The sequence below is a fragment of the Pongo pygmaeus genome, chromosome 16, assembly GCF_028885625.2.
Source record: "Pongo pygmaeus isolate AG05252 chromosome 16, NHGRI_mPonPyg2-v2.0_pri, whole genome shotgun sequence".
In the NCBI taxonomy this organism is placed as follows: Eukaryota; Metazoa; Chordata; class Mammalia; order Primates; family Hominidae; genus Pongo; species Pongo pygmaeus.
The window spans coordinates 107,115,231-107,142,282 of record NC_072389.2 but is presented as its reverse complement, the minus strand read 5'-3'; the positions used below and the strand labels follow the sequence as shown (position 1 = coordinate 107,142,282).

The following is a 27,052-nucleotide window of genomic DNA, read 5'->3' as shown; positions in this document are numbered from 1 at the left end:
TCTGAGACAACTACTCAACTCTCCCATTATAGTGTAAAATAGCCATGGAAATTGTGTAAATGAGAGGCCGTGCTGTGTTCTGACCTCACTTTATGAAATAGGCGGTAGGTCCTGGCCTTAGTTTGCTGTTCCCCACTCTGCCCTGTTTACATGTTCAGTTGAATTGAGTCTTCTGTTTCATGGTAGTTAAGAGGGCTGTTTATCTGGCTTTTATCTGAGGCATCCCATCCTGTCCCCATTCTCCCACCACTCATGAAGTTATATTGTCCTGCTTACTAGTAAATATTTAACAACTAGTGCTCTGGGGGAAATTATATAGAGATATTGATATATCACATAAATTCATTATTAATTTTTCTGATATAAAGGATGTGAAGCCAACAATTTACAAATAATAAAATATACTCTGCTTGTGTTATAAATTCCATTTAGCCAATTGATTCTCAGAGACTGCTTTCATTGATTTTTGCCAAATTCTTGTTCCATAACCAACCTATGGTTGCAATGCATGAACAGTTGTCTTTCCAGCATAAATATTGGGTAATATTTTCGCCACAGAAACAACAAAGACATATGTCAGAACTTCATTCACTCACCAGTGATGGGAACAACTTCCTTGCTAAATCGGAGAATAATTTTCAAATACTGAAAGAATATCTCTTCAGTTGTGTATGCTGTTCACAGTGTAATACATACAGACACGAAACACTTTTAAGTTATACCTGCATTATTAATGCTTTCTCCATCACTTTCTTAAGTCTAGAAAATCAACAGCAAACCCAGCCCTTGTTTGTAGCATTTGTCGATTTCCACATGGGAATATTCCCACCAATTTCAAGGTGCTCGTGTGACATCACTGAAGACGGGTTGGTAAAAGAGGGGTCCAGTAGCCACCGTGAGACAGTGCTTCCCCTGTGTAGATAGAACAGATGTAAGTAACCCCAAAGCGTAGATAATGACAAAATATAGTGAGATCATGAGGAAAGGGTAATTTGTGAATATTCATTACCTTGGTTTTTAATATAATTTATTCAATTGTAAGCTTCTATAATTTAATTTTTAATAAAGACTGTGTTTAACAACCAGCTCACCAAGTTTCTGAAAATGTTAACAATCAGTTCCATTAAGCCAGTGCTGGTCGGCTCCAGCGCACCACTGCATATTGGGGATTGAATGGGTAGAGGGCTGTCTTTCTCTTGGGATGAGCACACTTTAAGGGGAGCGTATTCATTGCAGGACCAAGGCTCAGACAAAGTGCACTGCTCCCCACCCGTCCCAGCTCCTCTTTATGCTTGTGGAGCCAGCCCCTCTGAGTAGAGCCTTGGGCCCTCCCCCAGGACTGTACGTCACAACCAGGCGTTCTTTTTTCATTGGCCTCATTCTTCCCAGGGCCGGCTCAGAGGCCCCCGGTCTAATTGCCATTGGTTTGACTGCTGTTTAATAAATCAAACTATTTTTCTGACTAAATCTTGCTAATCAGTAAATAGTGATCATCTGAATTCTCCATATGCTAAACAGTCAAATACACAGGTAGACACCTTTATCTCCAATATCTCAACTCTAGAGGTTAGATAATCACAAAGTGCTATACTGTGTTATAGCCCTAATATGTAGAGTGCTTACAGATCACTAAGAAATATTTAAATAATATCACTAAATAGGCCAAAAGCCTGAAAAGCAATTCATAAAGAAAACATACAAATAACCAGTAAACACAAGATATTCAACATTTGTAGTATCCAAATAAAATATAAACTAAAGGCCAGGTGCGTTGTCTCACGCCTGTAATCCCAGCACTTTGAGAGGCCGAGGCGGGCGGATCACGAGGTCAGGAGTTGGAGACCAGTCTGGCCAACATGGTGAAACCCCATCTCTATAAAAATACAAAAATTAGCCAGGCACGGTGGCGTGCACTTGTAATCTCAGCTACTCGGGAGGCTGAGGCAGGAGAATTGCTTGAACCGGGGAGGTGGAGGTTGCAGTGAGCTGAGATTGTGCCACTGCACTCCAGCCTGGGCAACAGAGTGAGACTTCGTCTCAGAAAACATAAAAATAAAAAAATATAAACGAAAACACAACAAGGCAAAATCATGATAGAAAGCCAACAAGCAGGAGTTGCAGAGATGGTAGAACAAATGTGTAAAACGAATCTGTATGGCACTCTGCACTCGGGGCCACGGAGTGATGTGATTTAAAGAGCAGGAATGCGGAGGCAGAGGAGCCTGGGTCCCACGCTGGCTCCACCGGTGGCGGGCTGGGAGACCTGGGACTGATGACTCCCTCATCAGCGTGTTGCCAGCACCTGGTGGACATAAATTTCTCACGCAGCCTGTGTAGGTTGTCACAGAAGCTCAGGCTCCTCTCCCCTCTCCCTACCTGCCGCTGCAAGTGTGTGTTTTACCACAGCCTTTAGGAATTGGTCCATTTGCTCTCTGGGAAAGTTCCAGCCTGGAGAAGCTGGTAGAGACCTGCCTCCGTGCCTTTGAGGAAAATCAAATTGGCTGTGACCTCTACAGAACCCAGGAATTTGGAATCCACTGAATCCAGGGTTACTGCACTGAAGGCAAAGCTGGGTTGCTATCGGGTTGGCTGGCCCTAAGGGAAAACTCTTCTGACTTTTGAACTCAGCAGGTACATTTCTATTCTTCCTTTCTTCTTCTTAGGCAACACTTTTCCCAAGAAAAACAAACAAAACTTTGCTAACCAAAAGCTTTGTGTTGAAACTGCCAGGAGGAGATGATAAGCCAAGCATTGACTTGGCTCCTCAGGACTTTTGCAGGCCCCTGGGCAGAGCCATTCAGGAAGTTCCCACAGGGCTTGGCTTTCTTTGGAGCTCAGCCCAGTGCACCTGACTCTACCCTGTGCTTCTGTGGAATCCCAGCTTTGGTTCTCTCCTTCCCAGAAACCTGAAAGTTGAAGCCGAGACAGGATCAAGGAAGGTCTAGTCAGAACTGTAGTGCTTTTGCCAAAACTTGCAGAATAAGCTATCGGGGCACAGATCAGTTACGAAAACCAAACTTGACCCGCTATCCAGGCAACTTGAGTGAGAGGAGCAGGAGGGTGGCGGGAGGAGACCAGGCTGCCGTAGACACTGGAGCCCCTGAACGGGATTTGGACCTCAGGGTGGTGTTTAGGGAGAGCCCAGAGCAGAGCAGCTGGCAGGTGTGGTCTGAGTTCAACTGGCCACTTCCTGGCCTGGTCACGGAACCTCTCAGTCTCTGTTCCTGCGTGTGTGTGATGGGAATAATAGTGTCTACTTCAACGGGCCTGGGGGATTCAAATGGAGGAAGGTTTCATATGAGCAAATCCTTTATGAGGAGTTTTAAAGGTTTCAGGATTACGATCTTTGTCCATAGTGCCTATAACATCAAAAACACCAAGAAGTGTTTCTTGATATTGAGCTTCCTTGAAGCCAATTACACATGTCAGTTACATATCGAATTCTGTAGTTCTGCCTTGTGCTGTGACAGAGTGTCTCACAAAGGTGCTGCTATACCTTTGGAAGACTCCAGAAAGCCCAGGGAAGCAGGTTCTTTTCAAACATGATAGTTCACACTTTATACCTCGAAGCATGTATTTTGATGATGTTTTACTCCACAAATGTCACACTGGCCCCGTTGCGTGTCTCCCCAGACTGGCCCAGCCCCGCTGTGGTCAGGCCTTGCCTCTTGCCCAGTAAAGAGATCTAGCCCTCACTTCCTTGCCTCGGCTCCCCCAGCCTGCCCCACAGTGAAGCCTGGGCGTTGGAATGGCTGCTGACGTTCCCACCAGGGAGGAGCGGCGGAGGCATAGGGGTCCAGTCCGACCCAGCAGGACCTGGGGGGCGGTTGTGGCTTTTCTCTCCACTTCCAGGTGAGGCTTGGCATCTGGCCTCCCCAGCATCTGGCTGCCTGGAAGGGGCAGGTAGCACAACCCAGAAGGAAGGTTTACCCAGTGAAAGACAGGAGATAAAGTGCATGCCCTTCATGTCTGACGGCACATTGGTCTCACAAGGCCTGTTTGGAAGATTTCCCCTGGCTAAGCAACCACCCCGTTTCTTTGTGGAGCTGCAGCCAGCTTGAAACACAGCTCCTTCCATTTGTCAACCCTGGGCCCTTCCTCCTGCTGCCCTGGGATTGCACCTCCCAATAAAGCTTCAGCCCATGGGCTTCGCTTCAGACCCTTGTTTTCCAGGGAACCTGGACGAAAACACATATTCAGGTGGCAGATTGAACAAGAGCTTTGATAATCTCTATGAAATGCTGCAGAGGGATAGATGACCAAAGGCACCATGTTTAGAACTTTGGTTGCCTTTAGAAGTCCAGAACTGGATCTCAGCTCCCACCCCCAAAGGCTCAGCACTTTGAACATGGCTAACAAGCAGTTGTTGATTGACTGCATGAATGCATGCAAGCATGAACCTTGTTTAAATCAAGAGCTTATATAATTTTAACCAGTTCTGTCTTCAGCTGTGCGTACTCAGTAAAATGTTTAATGAAAGGGAAGAAATTAGTCTCTTCTGTGTGACCATGTTTTCCCTTTATTCATCCTAAAAAGTTCCCTGAATTCTTCATTTCCTTTCAGTGGCCCTTTCAACAATGTCTTTTTTCCCAAGAGCATAACTGTTCTCATTTTATTGCTAGCAGTCTTGATCTGTGTTTTATTGACATCTGTTTCGAGCTAATCTTCATTTCTAAGATAAGAGTTGAGATTTTGCAATCTGTGTTCGATGGCTCAATCTATCTTGTGCTTGATGCTAGAAAGGAAGACAGATTTAAAGCACATGCCTTCTGTGCCGGCTTTAAAGTTTGTCACTAAACTCTCATTTCTGGAAAGTGCAATTATAGAGTATCACTCCCACTTCCTTGGAAACAGAGCTGAAGAACTTGGCACAGTCTCCAAACAGTCACCATACACACTGTTGTCAAAAAGTTCCATTTTTAACCCGATTTGCATTAATATTGCAGTCAATCTCTTTACCTCCTTTCTCTTTCACGGGGCCGTTACAGTGACGCCTTTCCCCAAAACTCTCCTCGTTTGAGAAAAAAAGAAGTATGTATCCCCACTTATCTCGGGGAGAAATGCAACCAACTGCTGCTGTGCACATTTATGAATCACAGTATTGTTTAGTCGGTTCTGTATCTCCAGTAGAAAGCATAACAAAAAGATGACCTTTGTCTCACCTCATAGCTAATTTTTGCAAATAAAATACTAAATATTGATGAAAATGAAAATGACAGATCTGAGGAAGAGGGAGAGCTCTCTTGAAACCCCTTTCCCAGATTTGCCCTCAGTTTAGGAATGAGGTAGGCTTGGGCATTCCTGCTGCCTGCATGGTTTGGCATTCTGGCAACCAGGTTCGCCCCAGAGTAGATAAGTGTGTTTGATTTTCGAACATTTGACTTTATTACTTATTTCCAGAAATACTTCATGTCCAGACTATGTCTCTACAGGCATTTCTACTTGGTCTTTTTCTCCCCTGACATTTCACAGAGTCCTAACTGTGCTGCATATATAACTTGGTCTTTCTTTTTGTTACTTGCATAGCAAGCACGTTTCAATGTCATTAAATATCCTTTGTAAGCAGCATTTTATAGATTTTTATAATACTTCACCAACAGAAGCACCATAATTTATTTAAGCATCTCTCTATTGTTGGACATGTAGATTGCTTTCCATTTTTTCCTATTATGAGTAGACAGCTTAGTACAAAAAGCTTTGTCCTGAATTTAAAATTATTTCTTTGGGATTATTCACCAGAAGTAAAATTACTGGGATAAATAAGAGGTGGAAACCACAAATATGCCTGCTTTTGATACATATTGCCAATTTGCTTTTCGAAATAGTTGAACTGATTTGTAGTCTTACTGGGAGTGGGCAGTTCTGGAGGAGGTACATGATATCCTTCCTTAACTTACATTGTGATCATTACTAACAAAGGTGAACCCTTTTTCAAATGTTTGTGCACTGTGTTTTTTCTTTTGAAAATTGCCCTTTCTGGCACGGTGGCCCACGCCTGTAATCCCAGCACTTTGGGAGGCCGAGGCGGGTGGATCACCTGAGGTGAGGAGTTTGAGACCAGCCTGGCCAACAGGGTGAAACCCCGTCTCTACTAAAAATACCAAAATTAGCCGGTCATAGTGGTGGGTGCCTATAATCCCAGCTACTCAGGAGGCTGCGGCAAGAGAATCACTTGAACCCGGGAGGCGGAGGTCGCAGTGAGCTGAGATTTTGCCACTTCACTCCAGCCTGGTGACAGAACGAGACTCCATCTCAAAAAAAAAAAAAAAGAAAAAAGAAAATTCCCTTTTCTGTCTTTCACAAGAGCTCTCAGTGTTGCTATCAAGCTGATAAGTACGTAGTCTATGTAAAATATTGGTGTAATAACCCTGTGCGTGTCATAGTTCATATACATTTTTTTTCTGGCCTGCTGTTTCACTTTTGACTTTTTAAAAATAATTTTAAATTTCCCCTCCAGAGTTTTGATAATTATTTCCTTTTTAAAAAAATTCTCAATTTGTTTATGATTTTATTTTCTTCATAATCTGCCTTTTTTCAGTCTAAATATTAATGTCTCTAAAAAATAAATAAAAGATAGATAAAACTTTTTCTAAGTTGCTAACAAATTACTCCAAAACAAAGACAAGATCAAAATGTTAAAAGACGTTATGGACTTTTATTTCCAACAACAGAGAAGATGAGTGTCTTGAAATCTCCCTCCCACAGAAAAGAATTTTAAATGTTGGTTGAAATGTTCACAGCCAAAGAGGTGAACAGAATCATGATCCGGCTTTTGCTTGAGGGCATCTGCTGCATCTGTGGAGCCCACCTAGCAGACCACATAACCCTGGACTTCAGGGGCACCCAAGGAAAGGAGACACAGACAAAGCTGTGTAACTAGAACCCACAAAACAAGTGCTTACAAACAAGTCCAATAACGTCAGTAGTTTCACTAAAGGCATATAGACTCATTGCTCCCCTTGAGAGACCAAAGTTGTCATATTGGATTTTTTTTTTTAATGTATTTAAGAATGTATTTGGGCGGCCAAGGTGGGCGGATCACTTGAAGTCAGGCGTTTAAGAGCAGCCTGGCCTACATGGTGAAACCTCGTCTCTACTAAAAATACAAAAATCAGCAGTGTGTGGTGGTGTGCGCCTAATAGTAGTCCCAGCTACTTGGGAGGCTGAGGCAGGAGGATCACTTGAACCTAGAAGGCAGAGGTTGGAATGAGCCAAGATCATGCCAGTGCTCTCCAGCCTGGGCGACAGAGTGAGACTCCATCTCAAAAAATAAAAAAATAAGAAAAAGTATTTTCTGTAGTGCCAGGTATATTTCATTTACCCACCAGATCCATTCCCCAGTCCTCCACCCCACAGACTCCCTTGCCAGTGGCCTCTAGTTGAGTTCAGCGAAGGGGAAACTCCAGCAGGAGAGTGGAGGGAGAGAGAAGACATTTATTTATGAGTTAGTGATTCTCCAGTCCTTCATCAGCCAGAACTCCTCACAGTCATAGTTCACCCTTACCTGTGGAGCACTCGTCCCAGGGATCTGTACCATCCCTTCTGGCTTTGTTACCCTCTGCTCACACCTTTGTAAATAGTCTACTTACGAAAGCCTCTTTGGATCATCCTATTTTAATTATGCTGTCTGCTTCCTGCTGGAACTGACTGTTAAAACTATACACAAGAAGGATATCTAAAACTTAAGAAATCAGAAGAATTAAAAATAAAGTAGATGGGAAAAGATATACTAGGCAAATAACCAAAAGAAAGCTAGTATAGTTATATTAACATTAGGCAAACAGAAATGTTATGGCAAAAAGCGTTATTGGAGCTTTGTATGTAGCTCTGTGTATGTATCAATATGTAGAGGGTCTATACATATTGCTAAAAGGTTTAGTTCAGTTCTAAAAGTTCCACCTCTAATCTTTTATGCAATTTATAATGCAGCCTTAAAATACATAGAGCAAAAACTTGTTAAAACTACAAAGAGAAAATGACAAACTCACACAGGAGGGAGAGATTTAGCATACCTCGGATATATTTGATAGATAAAACAGCAAAAATTCTTAATAATAGAAGATGCAAATATCTCAATTGACAATTTAGGTCAAATGAACATTGGAACACTGTGCCAAACAACAGAATAATACACCAAATTTTTTTTTTTTTTTTTTTTTTTTGAGACAGAATCTTGTTCTGTCACACAGGCTGGAGTGCAGTGGCGCAATCTCGGCTCACTGCAACCTCCGCCTCCCACATACAAGTGATTCTCCTGCCTCAGCCTCCTGAGTAGCTGGGACTACAGGTGTGTGCCTGTATTTTGTATTTTTAGTAGAGACAGGGTTTCACCGTGTTGGCCAGGCTGGTCTCGAACTCCTGACCCGTGATCTGCCCGCCATGGCCTCCCAAAGTGCTGGGATTACAGGCGTGAGCCACCGTGCCCAGCCAATACACCCACTTTTCAAACACAAATGGAAGATTTATGAAAATTGGCCACATGTCGAGCTATTTGGCAAGCTTCAATGCATTTCCAAGGATTGGTAGCATATAAACCCTATTCTCTGACATTACACTTAAGTTAGACATCAAAATTAAAAAGATAATTAGAAAGTTTCCATACATTTGAAAATTGAAAAATACTTCTAAATAATTCATGTGTTAAAGGAAAAAAACATGATTTATATTAGAAAATATTAAAAACTGGGGGGGGAGGAGCCAAGATGGCCGAATAGGAACAGCTCCGGTCTACAGCTCCCAGCGCGAGCGACGCAGAAGACGGGTGATTTCTGCATTTCCATCTGAGGTACCGTGTTCATCTCACTAGGGAGTGCCAGACAGTGGGCGCAGGTCAGTGGGTGAGTGCACCGTGCGCCAGCCGAAGCAGGGGCGAGGCATTGCCTCACTCGGGAAGCACAAGGGGTCAGGGAGTTCCCCTTCCAGGGGTGACAGACGGCACCTGGAAAATCGGGCCACTCCCACCCGAATACTGTGCTTTTCCGACGGGCTTAGGAAACGGTGCCCCAGGAGAGTATAGCCCGCACCTGGCTCAGAGGGTCCTACGCCCACGGAGTCCCGCTGATTGCTAGCACAGCAGTCTGAGATCAAACAGCAAGTCGGCAGCGAGGCTGGGGGAGGGGCGCCCGCCATTGCCCAGGCTTGCTTAGGTAAACAAAGCAGCCTGGAAGCTTGAACTGGGTGGAGCCCACCACAGCTCAAGGAGGCCTGCCTGCCTCTGTAGGCTCCACCTCTGGGGGCAGGACACAGACAAACAAAAAGACAGCAGTAACCTCTGCAGACTTAAATGTCCCTGTCTGACAGCTGTGAGGAGAGCAGTGGTTCTCCCAGCACGCAGCTGGAGATCTGAGAACGGGCTGACTGCCTCCTCAAGTGGGTCCCTGACCCCTGACCCCCGAGCAGCCTAACTGGGAGGCACCCCCCAGCAGGGGCAGACTGACACCTCACACGGCCGGCCAGGTACTCCAACAGACCTGCAGCTGAGGGTTCTGTCTGTTAGAAGGAAAACTAACAGAAAGGACATCCACACCAAAAACCCATCTGTACATCACCATCATCAAAGACCAAAAGTAGATAAAACCACAAAGATGGGGAAAAAACAGAGCAGAAAAACTGGAAACTCTAAAAACCAGAGTACCTCTCCTCCTCCAAAGGAACGCAGTTCCTCACCAGCAACGGAACAAAGCTGGACGGAGAATGACTTTGACGAGCTGAGAGAAGAAGGCTTCAGACGATCAAATTACTCCGAGCTACGGGAGGATATTCAAACCAAAGGCAAAGAAGTTGAAAACTTTGAAAAAAATTTAGAAGAATGTATAACTAGAATAACCAATACAGAGAAGTGCTTAAAGGAGCTGATGGAGCTGAAAACCAAGGCTCGAGAACTACGTGAAGAATGCAGAAGCCTCAGGAGCCGATGCGATCAAATGGAAGAAAGGGTATCAGCCCTGGAAGATGAAATGAATGAAATGAAGCGAGAAGGGAAGTTTAGAGAAAAAAGAATAAAAAGAAACGAGCAAAGCCTCCAAGAAATGTGGGACTATGTGAAAAGACCAAATCTACGTCTGATTGGTGTACCTGAAAGTGACGGGGAGAATGGAACCAAGTTGGAAAACACTCTGCAGGATATTATCCAGGAGAACTTCCCCAATCTAGCAAGGCAGGCCAACATTCAGATTCAGGAAATACAGAGAACGCCACAAAGATACTCCTCGAGAAGAGCAACTCCAAGACACATAATTGTCAGATTCACCAAAGTTGAAATGAAGGAAAAAATGTTAAGGGCAGCCAGAGAGAAAGGTCGGGTTACCATCAAAGGGAAGCCCATCAGACTCACAGCGGATCTCTCGGCAGAAACCCTACAAGCCAGAAGAGAGTGGGGGCCAATATTCAACATTCTTAAAGAAAAGAATTTTCAACCCAGAATTTCATATCCTGCCAAACTAAGCTTCATAAGTGAAGGAGAAATAAAATACTTTACAGACAAGCAAATGCTGAGAGATTTTGTCACCACCAGGCCTGCCCTAAAAGAGCTCCTGAAGGAAGCGCTAAACATGGAAAGGCACAACCGGTACCAGCCACTGCAAAATCATACCGAAATGTAAAGAACATCGAGACTAGGAAGAGACTGCATCAACTAACGAGCAAAATATCCAGCTAACATCATAATGACAGGATCAAATTCACACATAACAATATTAACTTTAAATGTAAATGGACTAAATGCTCCAATTAAAAGACACAGACTGGCAAACTGGATTAAGACTCAAGACCCATCAGTGTGCTGTATTCAGGAAACCCATCTCACGTGCAGAGACACACATAGGCTCAAAATAAAAGGATGGAGGAAGATCTACCAAGCAAATGGAAAACACAAAAAGGCAGGGGTTGCAATCCTAGTCTCTGATAAAACAGACTTTAAACCAACAAAGATCAAAAGAGACAAAGAAGGCCATTACATAATGGTAAAGGGATTAATTCAACAAGAAGAGCTAACTATCCTAAATATATATGCACCCAATACAGGAGCACCCAGATTCATAAAGCAAGTCCTGAGTGACCTACAAAGAGACTTAGACTCCCACACATTAATAATGGGAGACTTTAACACCCCACTATCAACATTAGACAGATCAACGAGACAGAAAGTCAACAAGGATACCCAGGAATTGAACTTAGCTCTGCACCAAGCGGACCTAGTAGACATCTACAGAACTCTCCACCCCAAATCAACAGAATATACATTTTTTTCAGCACCACACCACACCTATTCCAAAATTGACCATATACTTGGAAGTAAAGCTCTCCTCAATAAATGTAAAAGAACAGAAATTGTAACAAACTGTCTCTCAGATCACAGTGCAATCAAGCTAGAACTCAGGATTAAGAATCTCACTCAAAACCGCTCAACTACGTGGAAACTGAACAACCTGCTCCTGAACGACTACTGGGTACATAACGAAATGAAGGCAGAAATAAAGATGTTCTTTGAAACCAACGAGAACCAAGACACAACATACCAGAATCTCTGGGATGCATTCAAAGCAGTGTGTAGAGGGAAATTTATAGCACTAAATGCCCACAAGAGAAAGCAGGAAAGATCCAAAATTGACACCCTAACATCACAATTAAAAGAACTAGAAAAGCAAGAGCAAACACATTCAAAAGCTAGCAGAAGGCAAGAAATAACTAAAATCAGAGCAGAACTGAAGGAAATAGAGACACAAAAAACCCTTCAAAAAATAAATGAATCCAGGAGCTGGTTTTTTGAAAGGATCAACAAAATTGATAGACCGCTAGCAAGATTAATAAAGAAAAAAAGAGAGAAGAATCAAATAGATGCAATAAAAAATGATAAAGGGGAAATCACCACCGATCCCACAGAAATACAAACTACCATCAGAGAATATTACAAACACCTCTATGCAAATAAACTAGAAAATCTAGAAGAAATGGATAAATTCCTCAACACATACACCCTCCCAAGACTAAACCAGGAAGAAGTTGAATCTCTGAATAGACCAATAACAGGAGCTGAAATTGTGGCAATAATCAATAGCTTACCAACCAAAAAAAGTCCAGGTCCAGATGGATTCACAGCCGAATTCTACCAGAGGTACAAGGAGGAGCTGGTACCATTCCTTCTGAAACTATTCCAATCAATAGAAAAAGAGGGAATCCTCCCTAACTCATTTTATGAGGCCAGCATCATCCTGATACCAAAGCCTGGCAGAGACACAACAAAAAAAGAGAATTTTAGACCAATATCCTTGATGAACATTGATGCAAAAATCCTCAATAAAATACTGGCAAACAGAATCCAGCAACACATCAAAAAGCTTATCCACCATGATCAAGTGGGCTTCATCCCTGGGATGCAAGGCTGGTTCAATATACGCAAATCAATAAATGTAATCCAGCATATAAACAGAACCAAAGACAAAAACCACATGATTATCTCAATAGATGCAGAAAAGGCCTTTGACAAAATTCAACAACCCTTCATGCTAAAAACTCTCAATAAATTAGGCATTGATGGGACGTATCTCAAAATAATAAGAGCTATTTATGACAAACCCACAGCCAATATCATACTGAATGGGCAAAAACTGGAAGCATTCCCTTTGAAAACTGGCACAAGACAGGGATGCCCTCTCTCACCACTTCTATTCAACATAGTGTTGGAAGTTCTGGCCAGGGCAATTAGGCAGGAGAAGGAAATCAAGGGTATTCAATTAGGAAAAGAGGAAGTCAAATTGTCCCTGTTTGCAGATGACATGATAGTATATCTAGAAAACCCCATTGTCTCAGCCCAAAATCTCCTTAAGCTGATAAGCAACTTCAGCAAAGTCTCAGGATACAAAATCAATGTGCAAAAATCACAAGCATTCTTATACATCAATAACAGACAAACAGAGAGCCAAATCATGAGTGAACTCCCATTCACAATTGCTTCAAAGAGAATAAAATACCTAGGAATCCAACTTACAAGGGATGTGAAAGACCTCTTCAAGGAGAACTACAAACCACTGCTCAAGGAAATAAAAGAGGATACAAACAAATGGAAGAACATTCCATGCTCATGGGTAGGAAGAATCAACATCATGAAAATGGCCATCCTTCCCAAGGTAATTTACAGATTCAATGCCATCCCCATCAAGTTACCAATGACTTTCTTCACAGAATTGGAAAAAACTACTTTAAAGTTCATATGGAACCAAAAAAAAGCCCGCATCGCCAAGTCAATCCTCAGCCAAAAGAACAAAGCTGGAGGCATCACACTACCTGACTTCAAACTATACTACAAGGCTACAGTAACCAAAACAGCATGGTACTGGTACCAAAACAGAGATATAGATCAATGGAACAGAACAGAGCCGTCAGAAATAATGCCACATATCTACAAGTATCTGATCTTTGACAAACCTGACAAAAACAAGAAATGGGGAAAGGATTCCCTATTTAATAAATGGTGCTGGGAAAACTGGCTAGCCATATGTAGAAAGCTGAAACTGGATCCCTTCCTTACACCTTATACAAAAATCAATTCAAGATGGATTAAAGACTTAAATGTTAGACCTAAAACCATAAAAACCCTAGAAGAAAACCTAGGCATTACCATTCAGGACATAGGCATGGGCAAGGACTTCATGTCTAAAACACCAAAAGCAATGGCAACAAAAGCCAAAATTGACAAATGGGATCTAATTAAACTCAAGAGCTTCTGCACAGCAAAAGAAACTACCATCAGAGTGAACAGGCAACCTACAGAATGGGAGAAAATTTTCGCAACCTACTCATCTGACAAAGGGCTAATATCCAGAATCTACAATGAACTCCAACAAATTTACAAGAAAAAAACAAACAACCCCATCAAAAAGTGGGTGAAGGACATGAACAGACACTTCTCAAAAGAAGACATTTATGCAGCCAAAAAACACATGAAAAAATGCTCACCATCACTGGCCATCAGAGAAATGCAAATCAAAACCACAATGAGATACCATCTCACACCAGTTAGAATGGCAATCATTAAAAAGTCAGGAAACAACAGGTGCTGGAGAGGATGTGGAGAAATAGGAACACTTTTACACTGTTGGTGGGACTGTAAACTAGTTCAGCCCTTGTGGAAGTCAGTGTGGCGATTCCTCAGGGATCTAGAACTAGAAATTCCATTCGACCCAGCCATCCCATTACTGGGTATATACCCAAAGGACTATAAATCATGCTGCTATAAAGACACATGCACACGTATGTTTATTGCGGCATTATTCACAATAGCAAAGACTTGGAACCAACCCAAATGTCCAACAATGATAGACTGGATTAAGAAAATGTGGCACATATACACCATGGAATACTATGCAGCCATAAAAAATGATGAGTTCACGTCCTTTGTAGGGACATGGATGAAATTGGAAATCATCATTCTCAGTAAACTATCGCAAGAACAAAAAACCAAACACCGCATATTCTCACTCATAGGTGGGAATTGAACAATGAGAACACATGGACACAGGAAGGGGAACATCACACTCTGGGGACTGTTGTGGGGTGGGGGGAGGGGGGAGGGATAGCATTGGGAGATATACCTAATGCTAGATGACGAGTTGGTGGGTGCAGCGCACCAGCATGGCACATGTATACATATGTAACTTACCTGCACATTGCGCACATGTACCATAAAACCTAAAGTATAATAATAATAATAATAATAATAATAAAATAAAAAAAATAAAAAATAAAAAAAAAAAAGAAAATATTAAAAACTGGATAATAAAAATACTATATGTTCAAATAAGGAAGATACAGCTAAAGCTGTAGTTAGACAACTTTATGGCCGTAATTGCATATATCAGAAAAGAGAAAATCCTGAAAATTAATGTGCTAAGCATCCAACTTAAGATGATAGAAAAAAACCAGCAACATAAGAAAGAAGGAATTTTTAAAATAGCAGAAATTAACAAAATAGAAAACAAACATATGTAGAGAAAATTAAAAAGCCATAAGCTGGTTCTTGAAAGAAACTAATAAAATTGATAAACTTGTAAGTGGACCAAGGAAAAAGCTGAAACTATATGATTTCAGGAATGAAAAGAGCATGATTATAGATCCTATGTACATTAAAATTATGCGACAAAGGAATTTTAAGTGAAATGAACAAATTCCAAGAAAAAATACAACTTAACAAAATTGACACATGTTTACATAAAATTAAAATTGTCCTATTAAAGAAATTGATTCTATAATTTAAAAGAAAACTCAAGGCCAGAGCAATTTACCGGCAAATTCTGCCAAACATTTAAATGGAAGAAATAATGTCAGTGTTCTGTAAATTCTTCTAGACGGTAGAAAAATAGGGAAACAGTCCCCACTTTGTTGAATGAAGCCAGAGTATTTTTTTTTTTTTTTTTTTGAGACGGAGTCTCACTCTGTTGCCCAGGCTGGAGTGCAGTGGTGCAATCTCAGCCCACTGCAACTTCTGCCTCCCAGATTCAAACGATTCTCCTGCCTCAGTCTCCCAAGTAGCTGGGATTACAGGCATGTGCCACCACACCCAGCTAATTTTTGTACTTTTAGTAGAGACAGGGTTTTGCCATGTTGGCCAGGCTGGTCTCCAGCTCCCAACCTCAGATGATCCACCCACCTCAGCCTCCCAAAGTGCTAGGATTACAGGCGTGAGCCACCATGCCCAGCTGAAGCCAGTGTATTCTTGATACCAAATCCCAAGAGCACATATGAGAATGGAGAATTTTCAGCCAATCTCACTCAAGAACATAAATACAAAAATTCTAAGCCCAATATCAAGAAAACTAAATCCAACAGTATTAAAAAGATGAAATACTCTGTTCCTCTTTTCCTGCCTTGTTTTAGATTAATCAAATATTTGTCAGTATTCCACTTTATCTCCTCTATTGGCTTTTTAGCTGTACTTTGAGTGGTGCTCTAGGGATTACAATATGCATCCTTAATTTATTACACTTGACTTAGAATTAATATTGAACAGCTTTACACTTCTCAAATAAAAGGATCTAATAACAGTGTAATTCCATCCCCCTCCACTTCGTCATTTGTGCTGTAATGGTGTTGTATATTTTACTTCTGTATTTGTTACAAACTCCTTCTTAAAACACTGATATTATTTTTTGCTTTAAGCAATCTTCTTTTTTTTTTTTTTGAGACAGGGTCTTACTCTGTTTCCCAGGCTGGAGTACAGTGGCACAATGTCAGCTCACTGCAACCTCCGCCTCCCAGGTTCAAGCAATTCTCCTGCCTCAGCCTCTCAAGTAGCTGGGATTACAGGCATGCACCACCATGCCCGGCTAATTTTTGTATTTTCAGTAGAGACAGGTTTTCACCATGTTGGCCGGACTGGTCTTGAACTCCTGACCTCAAGTGACCCATAAACCTTGGCCTCCCAAAATGCTGGGATTATAAGGGTGTTGTCTTTTAAATAAGGAAAACAGCTACTCTTCAGTGTGTTTACTGACATGTTTACCATTTCTAGTGCTCTTTATTCTTTCCTGTAGATCTAAATTTTCATCTGCTATCATTTCCCTTAGCCTGAAACACATCCTTTACCATTTCTTATCAAGCTGGGCTTCTGTCAAGGACTTTGCTCAGCTTTGTTTTCTATGAAAATGTCTTTACTTCAACCCATTTTTGAATGGTATTTTCACTGGATATAGAATTCTGGGTTGGGAGTATTTATTCCAGCACTTTAAAAATACCAAATTTTTAGGACGGGCATGGGGACTCATGCCTGTAATCCCAGCACTTTGGGAGGCCAAGGTGGGCAGATCACCTGAAGTGAGGAGTTCAAGACCAGCGTGGCCAACATGGTAAAACCCCATCTCTACTAAAAATACAAAAATTAGCCAGGCGTGGTGGCAGGCGCCTGTAATCCCAACTACTTGGGAGGCTGAGGCAGGAGAATCGCTTGAACCCAGGAGGCAGAGGTTGCAGTGAGCCGAGATTGCACCATTGCACTCCAGCCTGGGTAAAAGAGCAAGACTTTGTCAAGAAAAAAAAAAAAAAACCCACACTTTTGGCCAGGCGCGGTGTGGCTCACATCTGTAGTCCTAGCACTTTGGGAGGCTGAGACAGGTGGATCATCTGAGGTTCGGAGTTCAAGACCAGCCTGGCCAACATGGTGAAACCCTGTCTCTACTAAAAATACAAAATTTAGCTGGGTGTGGTGGTGGCACCTGTAATCCCAGCTACTCGGGAGGCTGAGGCAGGAGAATCGCTTGATCCTGGGAGGTGGAGGTTGCAGTGAGCTGAGATTGCACCACTACACTCCAGCATGGGCGACTCTGTCTCAAAAAAAAAAAAAAAAAAAATTGGGAGAAGCACATAAATGCCTTAAAATTAAAAATATAAGTCAAAAATTCAAAATTCAATAGATATGTTAGAAGATAAACTTGAGGAAATCTCCCAGAAAATGAAAGGGTGGTGGGGGAAAGACAATAAATATTGGACCCAGTAAGAAATTTTGTTAGAAGAACATTGGAAGGTGGGGAGGGAGAGGGAGCACGTGAGTATGTGGAAGATAGTGTAAGAGAACTGAATTCTCAGCTTCCTAGCTGAGACATCACTGGACAATGTCTAACATCAAGAAACCAGGACATAGCATATGAGTATTTTTATCTAGCAATGTAAGGGTAAATGCCAGAAAAATAACTCAAAGTGTTAAAAAGAGGCGGGGAGTCAGGGGGACTCCAGGAGGTAGAATGGAGTGAAGAAGGACTGCTTTCTTTGTTATAAACCTTGTAAGAGTTTTTGACACTCCAGACATTTAATTTATTACTTTGGAAAAGCTGGAGCATCTTAAAAGATAGAATGACCTTATAGATGCCATTAAGAAAAGTGCTGTGTTGTACATTGTACACACAGGTGATCATTCTTTCCTGAATGGATATTTGTTTAGGATTCTTCGATCCTTTTCCTGGCATTTAAAATACTGTCTTTCAGGGTTTTTGTGGCTACAGGAGCACAGGGAAGCCTTCTATCTCCCCTTTCTTAGCCTGGGTCTGAGAGTTCATGTGTGTATGTGTGTGTGCTCAGGTAAGTACGTGAGTGTGGGTGTGCATGTTATGAGTGCCTTGTGCATACATGGACGTGTGTGTACATGGGGAGCACATATATATGTGCTCTTTTTCTTATCCTCTTTTCCAAGCCATTCCTAAATTCCTCTTTACGTTTCTCTTACTTGCCATAATGTGAACTTAAAGTGTATTTTTAATAATGTGTTAAATCTATTGAGTAAAGGTTGATATTTCTGTTTGTGTGTGTATACATATACATATAATATACACAAAAAATTACTGTGTGTATGTGTAATTATTATATATATATATTTATTGAGAAAGGGTCTTGCTCTGTCACCCAGGCTGGAATGCAGTGTGCAATCACAGCTCACTGCAGCCTCCAACTCTTGGGCTCTAGCAATCCTCCCAACTCAGCCTCCTGAATGGATAGGACTACAAGGACACACCACCACGCCTGGCTAATTTTTCTATTTTATTTTTTGTAGAAATGGAGTCTCACTATGTTGCCAGGCTGGTCTCGAACTCCTGGCCTCAGGAGATCCTTCCACATCAGCCTCCCAAAGCTCTGCAATCACAAGCGTGAGCTACTGTGCCTGGCCCCTATACGGTATTTTTAATAATAGCTTTATTGAGATATAATTCACATATACTGTGAAATTCACCCCTTTTAAGGAGTAAATTATAGGAGTATTCAGTATGTGAATTATAGGGGTGTTTTTGTATATTTTTATAAATGGATGGAAGTAAGCTTTTCTATTCGTTCCACCCAAACCTCTGCATTAACCTTTGTGACTTGAACATAGCCATGGGTGGCTGGTTCACCGAATCTCAGAAGGAAAAAACTTCCACTGGCGTTTTAAACTGAAATATATTTATGTGATTTTTCTAGGGCTCTGTTACTTCACTGTGTTTCAATTAAGGAATTTCTTCCTGCATATTTTAAGTATGGGGACATAGGGGGAGAGTTAATTAAACTCTATATTGTTAATAACTTCTCTTATAGCCAAGAAAACCCAGAGATCCAAAAGTATTAGCTCAGAGTCCTTAATCTAATAGAACTTTCCCCCACCCCTACTTGCTTTGTCTCCAATTGTAAATTTCCTTCGCAAGGATTTTAATGCTTACCTCAAAATGCCAGGCATAGGAAAGCTTCATTACTGCTGGTACTTTCCTGTTGGCAAATTCAACCATAGTCTCCCCTTAATTCTGGTTCTTTCCTTGCATAATGGGAATAATCCTGTTTGTTCATTATGAATTTAATTCATTGAGGGGAAATACTGCATTGGAGATAGTGAATGATGATAAAGCCATTTATTGGCAGCCTCAGTTGGCATTAGCTGCGGATTATCCTCTGCCTCTCACAATGACATTCCGCTGGCCTTCGTTGTTGACATCTGGAGGCAGCCTGCTGGCATTGCTGGCCCAAGTGTTTAAACAGGTGGATTTGTGATTCTTCTACAGGCTCAGGAATCTGATGGCAAAAGATTTGATTGGGCATCTTTTAAGACCCCCTCCTTTTAGAAACTAAGGAACTCATGGTGCTAGTTGGGTTTGTACAACAGTAAACTTGAACAGGCTTGTAGAGTATCTTGAATAGTAAATAACACATTCTTGCTAAGTGGTTTGCTGAAAGCAGGGCCAACGTTCTAAAATCTGACTGCCTCTGGGTGGCAGTTCTGTTGAGTGTAGACCCTGGTCTGGCCTGGGGTGTCCCTGGACACGTCTGCCTGTTCTTCCTCTTTGCTTCTTCTGCATCCATGTGGCTTACCTTCCCAAAGAGAATGTGGCCTCTTGGGGGTGACCGAGTGTGGAGGGGCCGGCCTGGGGAGCCTGTCCTGGCACATGTGCTGCTGCTGTGGGGGGCCGACACTGTGGACGCAATGAGAGGAGGTGGATGCCTCCTGAAAACTAAAGCCTCCAAGAAGCTCATTCCTGTGTGTCTCTGCCTTAGTCTGTTATCCTAAGTCACCCATCGGCATCTGACCCTCCTGCCTCAGGCTTGAGCTGTGGTTTGGAGAAGGGACTGTGTAGAGGGGATGATTCTTTTTTTTTTTTTTTGTGGGGGGGAGACGGAGTCTTGCTCTATCGCCCAGGCTGGATTGCAGTGGATTGTCAAGATTGCAGTGGTGCAGTCTCGGCTCACTGCAAGCTCCGCCTCCCGGGTTCACGCCATTCTCCTGCCTCAGCCTCCCAAGTAGCTGGGACTACAGGCGCCCGCCACCACGCCTGGCTAATTTTTTGTATTTTTCAGTAGAGATGGAATTTCACCGTGTTAGCCAGGATGGTCTCAATCTCCTGACCTCATGATCCACCTGCCTCGGCTTCCCAAAGTGCTGGGATTACAGGCATGAGCCACGGCGCCCGGCTGAGGGGGTGATTCTTATAAAGGAACTGATTGGCCCAGGTGGCCTGTGGTCCCTCGCCTGGCCATATTTTGCAGTCAAGCCTCATGGGACACCAAACACTGTGGTGGGATCATGTGGCATTACCGTTCATGATAGACATAAGTTGGCATTACCGTTCATGAGAGACATACAGTTCAAGATGAGACATTAACAGTGTTGTATCACCTGACCCAGTGGCTCCACTTTGGAGACTTTACTGGGAAAAAGTAATCCAGACTGCATCAAGTAATTTTTTTTGGCAGATTTATGTATTTCAAATAAAGGGAACTGGACTAAATGTTCTGTCATAACCTGTCATAAGAGACTGTTAAACAAATGGTCACATTCACAGGGTGAAGTATTTTGCTGTCGAAAAAAATGTTTTAATGGATTCATTCATTCAACAAACATTTATTGGGTACCTACTGTGTGCCCAAAAGTTGCTACACACTGAAACTAATGCACCAAACAAGAGAGACATGTTCCCTGCCCCTGTGATGCCTCTGGGCTGAAGGGAGAGAAAACAGTTGACAAGAAAATAAATAACGTCGAATGCAATTAACATGACACAATGCTAAGTGGGAAAAGAAAGAGAAAACAGGGTGCTGTGTGTTTTCAACTACGCAAGAAATACACATGCATAGGAAACAGCCCAGGAGGAAATATGCCAAAAGAGTTATAGGTGATTTATTTTTATTTTTTCTTTAAATATCTCAACATTTAATAATTTTTATTCTAACTAGGGAAAAAATAATTTTAAAAAAGAATCACACTTCAAATTTATGCCATACACTCTATGCCATAGGTATGGAATTCTCATTTTTACATCTTCCAAAGGCAGGAAAACCAAAGTGACTCCCTTGGTTGAGAAAGTGAAAAAAGCATTTACTAGAAAAGGGAGCTAGGCCAGGTGCAGTGGCTCGTGCCTGTAATCCCAGCACTTTGGGAGGCGCGTGGATCACAAGGTCAAGAGATCAAGACCATCCTGGCCAACATTCTGAAACCCCACCTCTACTAAAAATACAAAAATTAGCCGGGCGTGGTGGCATGCGCCTGTAGTCCCAGCTACTCAGGAGGCTGAGGCAGGAGAATCACTTGAACCCGGGAGGCGGAGATTGCAGTGAGCCGAGATGGTGCCACTGCACTCCAGCCTGGGCGACAGAGCGAGACACCATCTAAAAAAAAAAAAAAAAAAAGATAAATGTCTCCAAAATTACCATTGTCTAAACCTTAACCTTAGGTCAAGTGTCGCAAATCGCACCTATTAGAAAAGGAAAGGTCTCTTTTGGAGGCACGTGCAGGAAGGGGTTGCTTTGGGCCCACTGCTGGCTTTTTTGGAGCTCTAGCTCTCAGCTCCGCAAGTTGTTAGCTCAGTGCCTGGCCCCTCATAGGCTCTCATGAGTATCTTGCAGATAGAGAGAAAGAACAAAACTACAAACCATGTGTGAGCAAAACACCATTTCGTTCCACCGGCCCTTGCTACGAATGCAGCTAAGATCTGCTTCTATGCATCTTAGACGTCTCATCCCTTGTTCCTAGCAAATATCTTTGGTAAATTTACAAGTTTATAAATTGCTTTTAATTTCATCAAATCAGAAATTTGTCTTGCTCTTACTTATATGAAAAGGATGCTCAGTTTCTCATATAATGAGAGAAATGCGACGTTAACCTTTCTGAGTTATCGGATTGGCAACGGAAGCCATAGCTCCAGGCTGCAAGGGAGCCCATTCGTTTTGACGTGTGACATGTGACATGTGACGAGTTTTACGTCTAGTAATGTAGCCTACAGGTACACATGCACACAGCTGAAATGACATGTGCCGTAGATTTCCCTTAACAGACAGCTCCTGTGTGCCAGTCTCTATTCTAAGTGCTTTACCATCATCAAGTCATTTAATCTCCAAAACAACCCTGTGAGGTAGACATTTGGAGACACTATTATTATCCCCACATTACAAATGAGGAAACTAAAGAGCAGAGGTGAAGTAATTTGCTAGTAGGGGCAAAGCCAGGTTCCAGACCCTGTTGTTCCAGGGCCCTTGCTCTGCTCCCCTCAAGTAGTTGCTCCCTGTGTGACCAAGGGTAGAGCACTATTTGTGTAGTCATGTGCTGCAAAATGACATTTCCATCAGTGGCAGACCCCATATGCAATAGCCATTGCATAAGATTCTAATGTCGTATTTTGACTGTACCCTTTTTATGTTTAGATATGTTTAGGCACACAAACACTTACCGTTGTGTTACAGTTGCCTACAGTCTTCCATACAGCACCATCCTGCACAGGTTTGTGGCCTGGGAGCAGCAGGCTGTATACCCTATAGCCTAGGTATGGAGTAGGGGTACCATCTAGGTTTGTGTAAGCACACTCTATGGTATTCACACAACAACAAAATCACCTGCATTTCTCAGGAGGTATCCCCATAGTTAAGCTACACATGACTATAATTGCCAAAGTCTGTAAACAACCTAAATGTCCATGAGTAGGGGATTGTTTGAGTCAACAACACTGTGTCTCTCCTGTGCAGCCACGGAAGGGTCATCAGGATACTCTGTTAATGGAAAACTCAAGGTGCAGAAAGTGCTAGCAGGTGTGTTACCAAAAAGGATGGGGGAAACATATGTTCATATGTTCATATTTGCTTGAATAAGAATAAAATGCAGCCGGTCGCAGTGGCTCACGCCTGTAATCCCAGCACTTTGGGAAGCTGAGGTGGGTGGATCATGAGGTCAGGAGATCAAGACCATCCTGGCGAACACAGTGAAACCCCGTCTCTACTAAAAATACAAAAAAAAAATTAGCCGGGCGTGGTGGCAGGCACCTGTAGTCCCAGCTACTTGGGAGGCTGAGGCAGGAGAATGGCGTGAACCCGGGAGGCGGAGCTTGCAGTGAGCCGAGATCGTGCCACTGCGCTCCAGCCTGGGCGACAGAGCAAGACTCCATCTCAAAAAAAAAAGAATCTTCAGAAATGATACACAAGAAATGGGGAACCAACATTGCCCATGGGGAGGGAGACTTCGTCATATGCACTTTTATACTTTTGCATTTCTGAGCCATCCTTGTACATTACTTATTCAGAAACAAAAATCAAAACCCCAATTACTACTGCTTTTTAATGGGGGTTTTTTGACCATAAAACCACTTTATTCATAGATTTTAAACATTAAACTTTTAAAAAGTTTTAATGTTTATATATGAACAGGTAATATATGCTGTGGTTTTAACAAAAAGTCAAACAGGCTGGGCGCGTGGCTCACACCAGTAAATCCTACACTTTGGGAGGCCAACGTGGGAGGATCGCTTGAGCTCAGGAGTTTGAGACCAGCCTGAGAAACATAGTGAAACTCCATCTCTACCAAAAATACAAAGATTAGCCGGGCGTGGTGGTGCGCACCTGTAGTCCCAGCCACTTGGGATGCTGAGGTGGGAAGATGGCTTGAGCCTGGGAGGTTGGGGCTGCAGTGAGCCATGATGGTGCCACTGTACTCCAGCCTAGGCAACAGAGTGAGACCCTGTCTAAATACATACATACACACACACACATACATGAAGTCAAACAGAGAGTGTAATAAAAATGAAGTCTCTCTTCCATTCAGTCCAGCCTCCTTCCCCTCCCCTCCCATGAGGCTGCCTGCCTGCTGATTCCCTGGGAATTCTTCGTGCTCTTTTTCCACACAGTACACACCACTGACCCTGAGTGTGGAGCAGCCCCTCTTGTTTGTCCCACCAAAACTATATCTGAAAATAAAAATGCAGTTTTGGTGACCAGGCCTTTTGTGGGTGTTTTTGGAGACATCCTCTATAATTGAAATAAACTTCAACTCAAATTATAGCCTCTAGAGCCCTTGGTCCCTGTCCTACCGTCATTACAGCCCCAGCGTAATCTCAGTTCACCACTTGGTGGTCAAAGTGCTTGGATTCCTTTGTGGTTGGAATATGGCTGTAATTGGATCCAAAGGAGTTGAGGAGAGTCAGAGGTTCCTCACCAGGGCTTGTTTTCTGCACCTGCAGCGGTGAGAACAATTTCCTGTGTTGCTGTCACCACACATGTAGGCTGGGTTAGGAACTGTGTCAGGGAGGGGAGCTACTGTGGGTCTCAATGAACCGAGCCCTGTGGAAGACCGACCGCATGCTAGAAATGCTATGCTGGGGATGCTGTTTCAGGTAGAAGGGCCTTGCTTACCTCTTCCGGCCCTGGCCAGGCCAAGGGAGGCTTGGGCAGTACAGAATCTGACTTGGGACAGTGTGGAGGCTCCAGCCTTTTGCAACCTGGTACTTAGCCAATTGAGGCTACGGTTAAAATGAAACAGGGCTGCCACATGCCACATTGTGTAAATGGGTCAGTGTTGAATGCCATTTCGAATCGCACCAGTGGGGCCAGTCCTGCCTGTCTTTCAGCTGCCCGCCCACCCACTCAGGATGGTGTGGATTACAGCCTATGGGCTTATGGTATGAGGATGAGCAGGAGCTCCTGTTCCGGAATTTAGAAACGCTAAGAGATTTCCAGAATTGGAACAAAAAGTAAAGAGGTACTGGCAGAGGGGCCTACATTGCAGAAACAGTGCATAGGCAGGTATGTAAAGACAGACAGGCTGCCATTCAGAGCCAGCGGGTGGATTACTGAGCATGGGCAGAGGTAAGTGTTGAGAAAACACAGTCAACACCGAAGAATCAGAGCAGTATTTTTCCTCCCCAAAACCATTCTGATTGCCAAGAAACCCCGTGGCAGGAAAGGAAGAGGAAGCAGGGATTTTTCAGCCAACAGAGACATTGAGCCAGCAATGGCCCTGTCCCCAGCTTGGGTCACAGGAGACAGTCATGAGGGCCCACTGAGGGGGTTCACAGCTGAACATGTGTGTGCATGTGTTTCCTATTGAGCCAATCCGGTTAGAAACAAACACTGAAAGGCTGGGGCGTCTGGGAGCCCTGTCAGCATGAGCAGCTGTCCTTGGGCAGGTCACAGTGGCCCCTGGCCCCGTCAACTATGTCGGGTGATGACCTTCTAAACAGTTAGCCTGCTCTGAATTCTGGGGATGCTGTGGTTAAAAAAAAAGAAGAAGAAGAAACTTAAACCAGTGGCCAGCAGCAGAGCCGGCCTGCAGATACATGTTAATTAATTGCATAGATGCTCTTTGACTTACAATTGTAAGTTGACTTATTTCGATGATATTTTCAACTTATGGTGGATTCATCCCAACATAGCCCCATCATTAAGTCTGGGAGTGTACTGAATGCATCTGGCTTCCACACCATTGTAAAGTCAAAAAATTGTAAGTCAAACTGTCATAAATTGGGGACTGTTTATAATGTGTTTTAGAACATCAGGAATTCACCTGGAAATTGCTACCAGGATTTTCACTTTGCCTGATACCTGAGAACAGACAGCTGCATGGGCCATCACTCCCTGCGGAGCCGTCGATGGAGCGGGACCCCTGCTGCCCCCATGTTGGCTGCGAGCTCTCCCATCAGCACTGTCTTTCCTGTGTCTGTCTGTCTCTCATGTCCCCCATGGAGCCTGGTGTCTGTCTACTCATCCCCCTGCTTTCAAAGATGTTCCCCTCCACCCAGCTTCTGCAGACATTTGGGTTTTTACCAGCACTGCTATCCCCCAGAACATCCCTCACTGTCCTGGGCTAGCTGTGGAGGAGAGAGCCCAAGACCGTGTCTTCCCATGATGTAGGATCAAGGATCCAAACAGCAGTACTCCTCCATGCAACCCAGTTATCACATTTGGAGGCTGTGGGGTAAGACTCACAGCCAGGCCTGGCACCAGATTTACCCACCGGATATCCCAGGACGGGAAGGTGGCTGCTGCTAGTCATTGGGGAGGCAGCATCGAGGGAGGCTGCAGTGAGATCAGCAGGGCAGAGGACAGCCTCCAGGACAGTGGAGAGTCCAGCCCGGCTGACCTCCATCCCAGCAGGGACAGGAAGCGGAGGGCAGCTCGATAGGACAGGAATAAAAGGGCACCGGCTTGCAGGAGTGAGACACCAGGGAAAAGCAGCATGTGGCCTGGGCGATAGGTGCACACCTGGCCAGCAGGTAACCAGGAAGTGAAGGTAGCAGGCCAGAGCCCAGCTATCAGGGGAGGAGCCAGGCAGCATCTGGCTTATTTCCGTGAGTGACAGAGGTCTTGGCACAGGGAGGTAACTCTGTGGGTTTGGTGCCTTCCAGGGAAGTTGAAAGAATGGAGCCTCATACTGTATGGCACAGCGGAGCACCCGTACCACACCTTCAGTGCTCATCAGTCCCGCTCGCGGATGCTGGAGCTCTCGGCCCCAGAGCTGGAGCCACCCAAGGCTGCCCTGTCACCCTCCCAGGTGGAAGTTCCTGAAGATGAGGAAGATTACACAGGTAATGAGTCTGAAGTAAGAGGAGACGGCCAGCTTCCACGAGCTTTGATTGTCCAGAGTAGCTCTTACAATGTGGGGCTGCTCCTGGCAAAGTGGGGCTGATGGTTGTGTGTCTTCTCTTGCCTGGGAGTCATAATAATCGTGGCAATTTGCACTCACACAGCTCATTCCACCCCAGGCTCTGCTAATATTTTACAGACCAGTAAGTATGCTTCAAACCAGTAAGTATTTTCCAACCTTCCCAGCTGGGAGAGCAGGGTCTATATGCCC

The 27,052-nt window shown here is 43.5% G+C and overlaps 1 protein-coding gene across 3 annotated transcripts in view; it reads left to right on the top strand.

The window, feature by feature from the left end:
• PCSK6 (proprotein convertase subtilisin/kexin type 6) overlaps window positions 1-27,052 on the top strand; it is a 190,645-nt gene that overhangs the window by 135,385 nt on the left and 28,208 nt on the right. For 2 of the 3 annotated variants that reach the window (XM_054450431.2, XM_054450430.2), the window contains 2 exons: window positions 26,604-26,783; window positions 26,946-26,984. In XM_054450431.2, the coding sequence (XP_054306406.2) occupies window positions 26,604-26,783; window positions 26,946-26,984 (219 nt within the window). The remainder of the gene's footprint in view (window positions 1-26,603; window positions 26,784-26,945; window positions 26,985-27,052) is intronic. The other variant, XM_054450429.2, reaches the window with a different exon arrangement.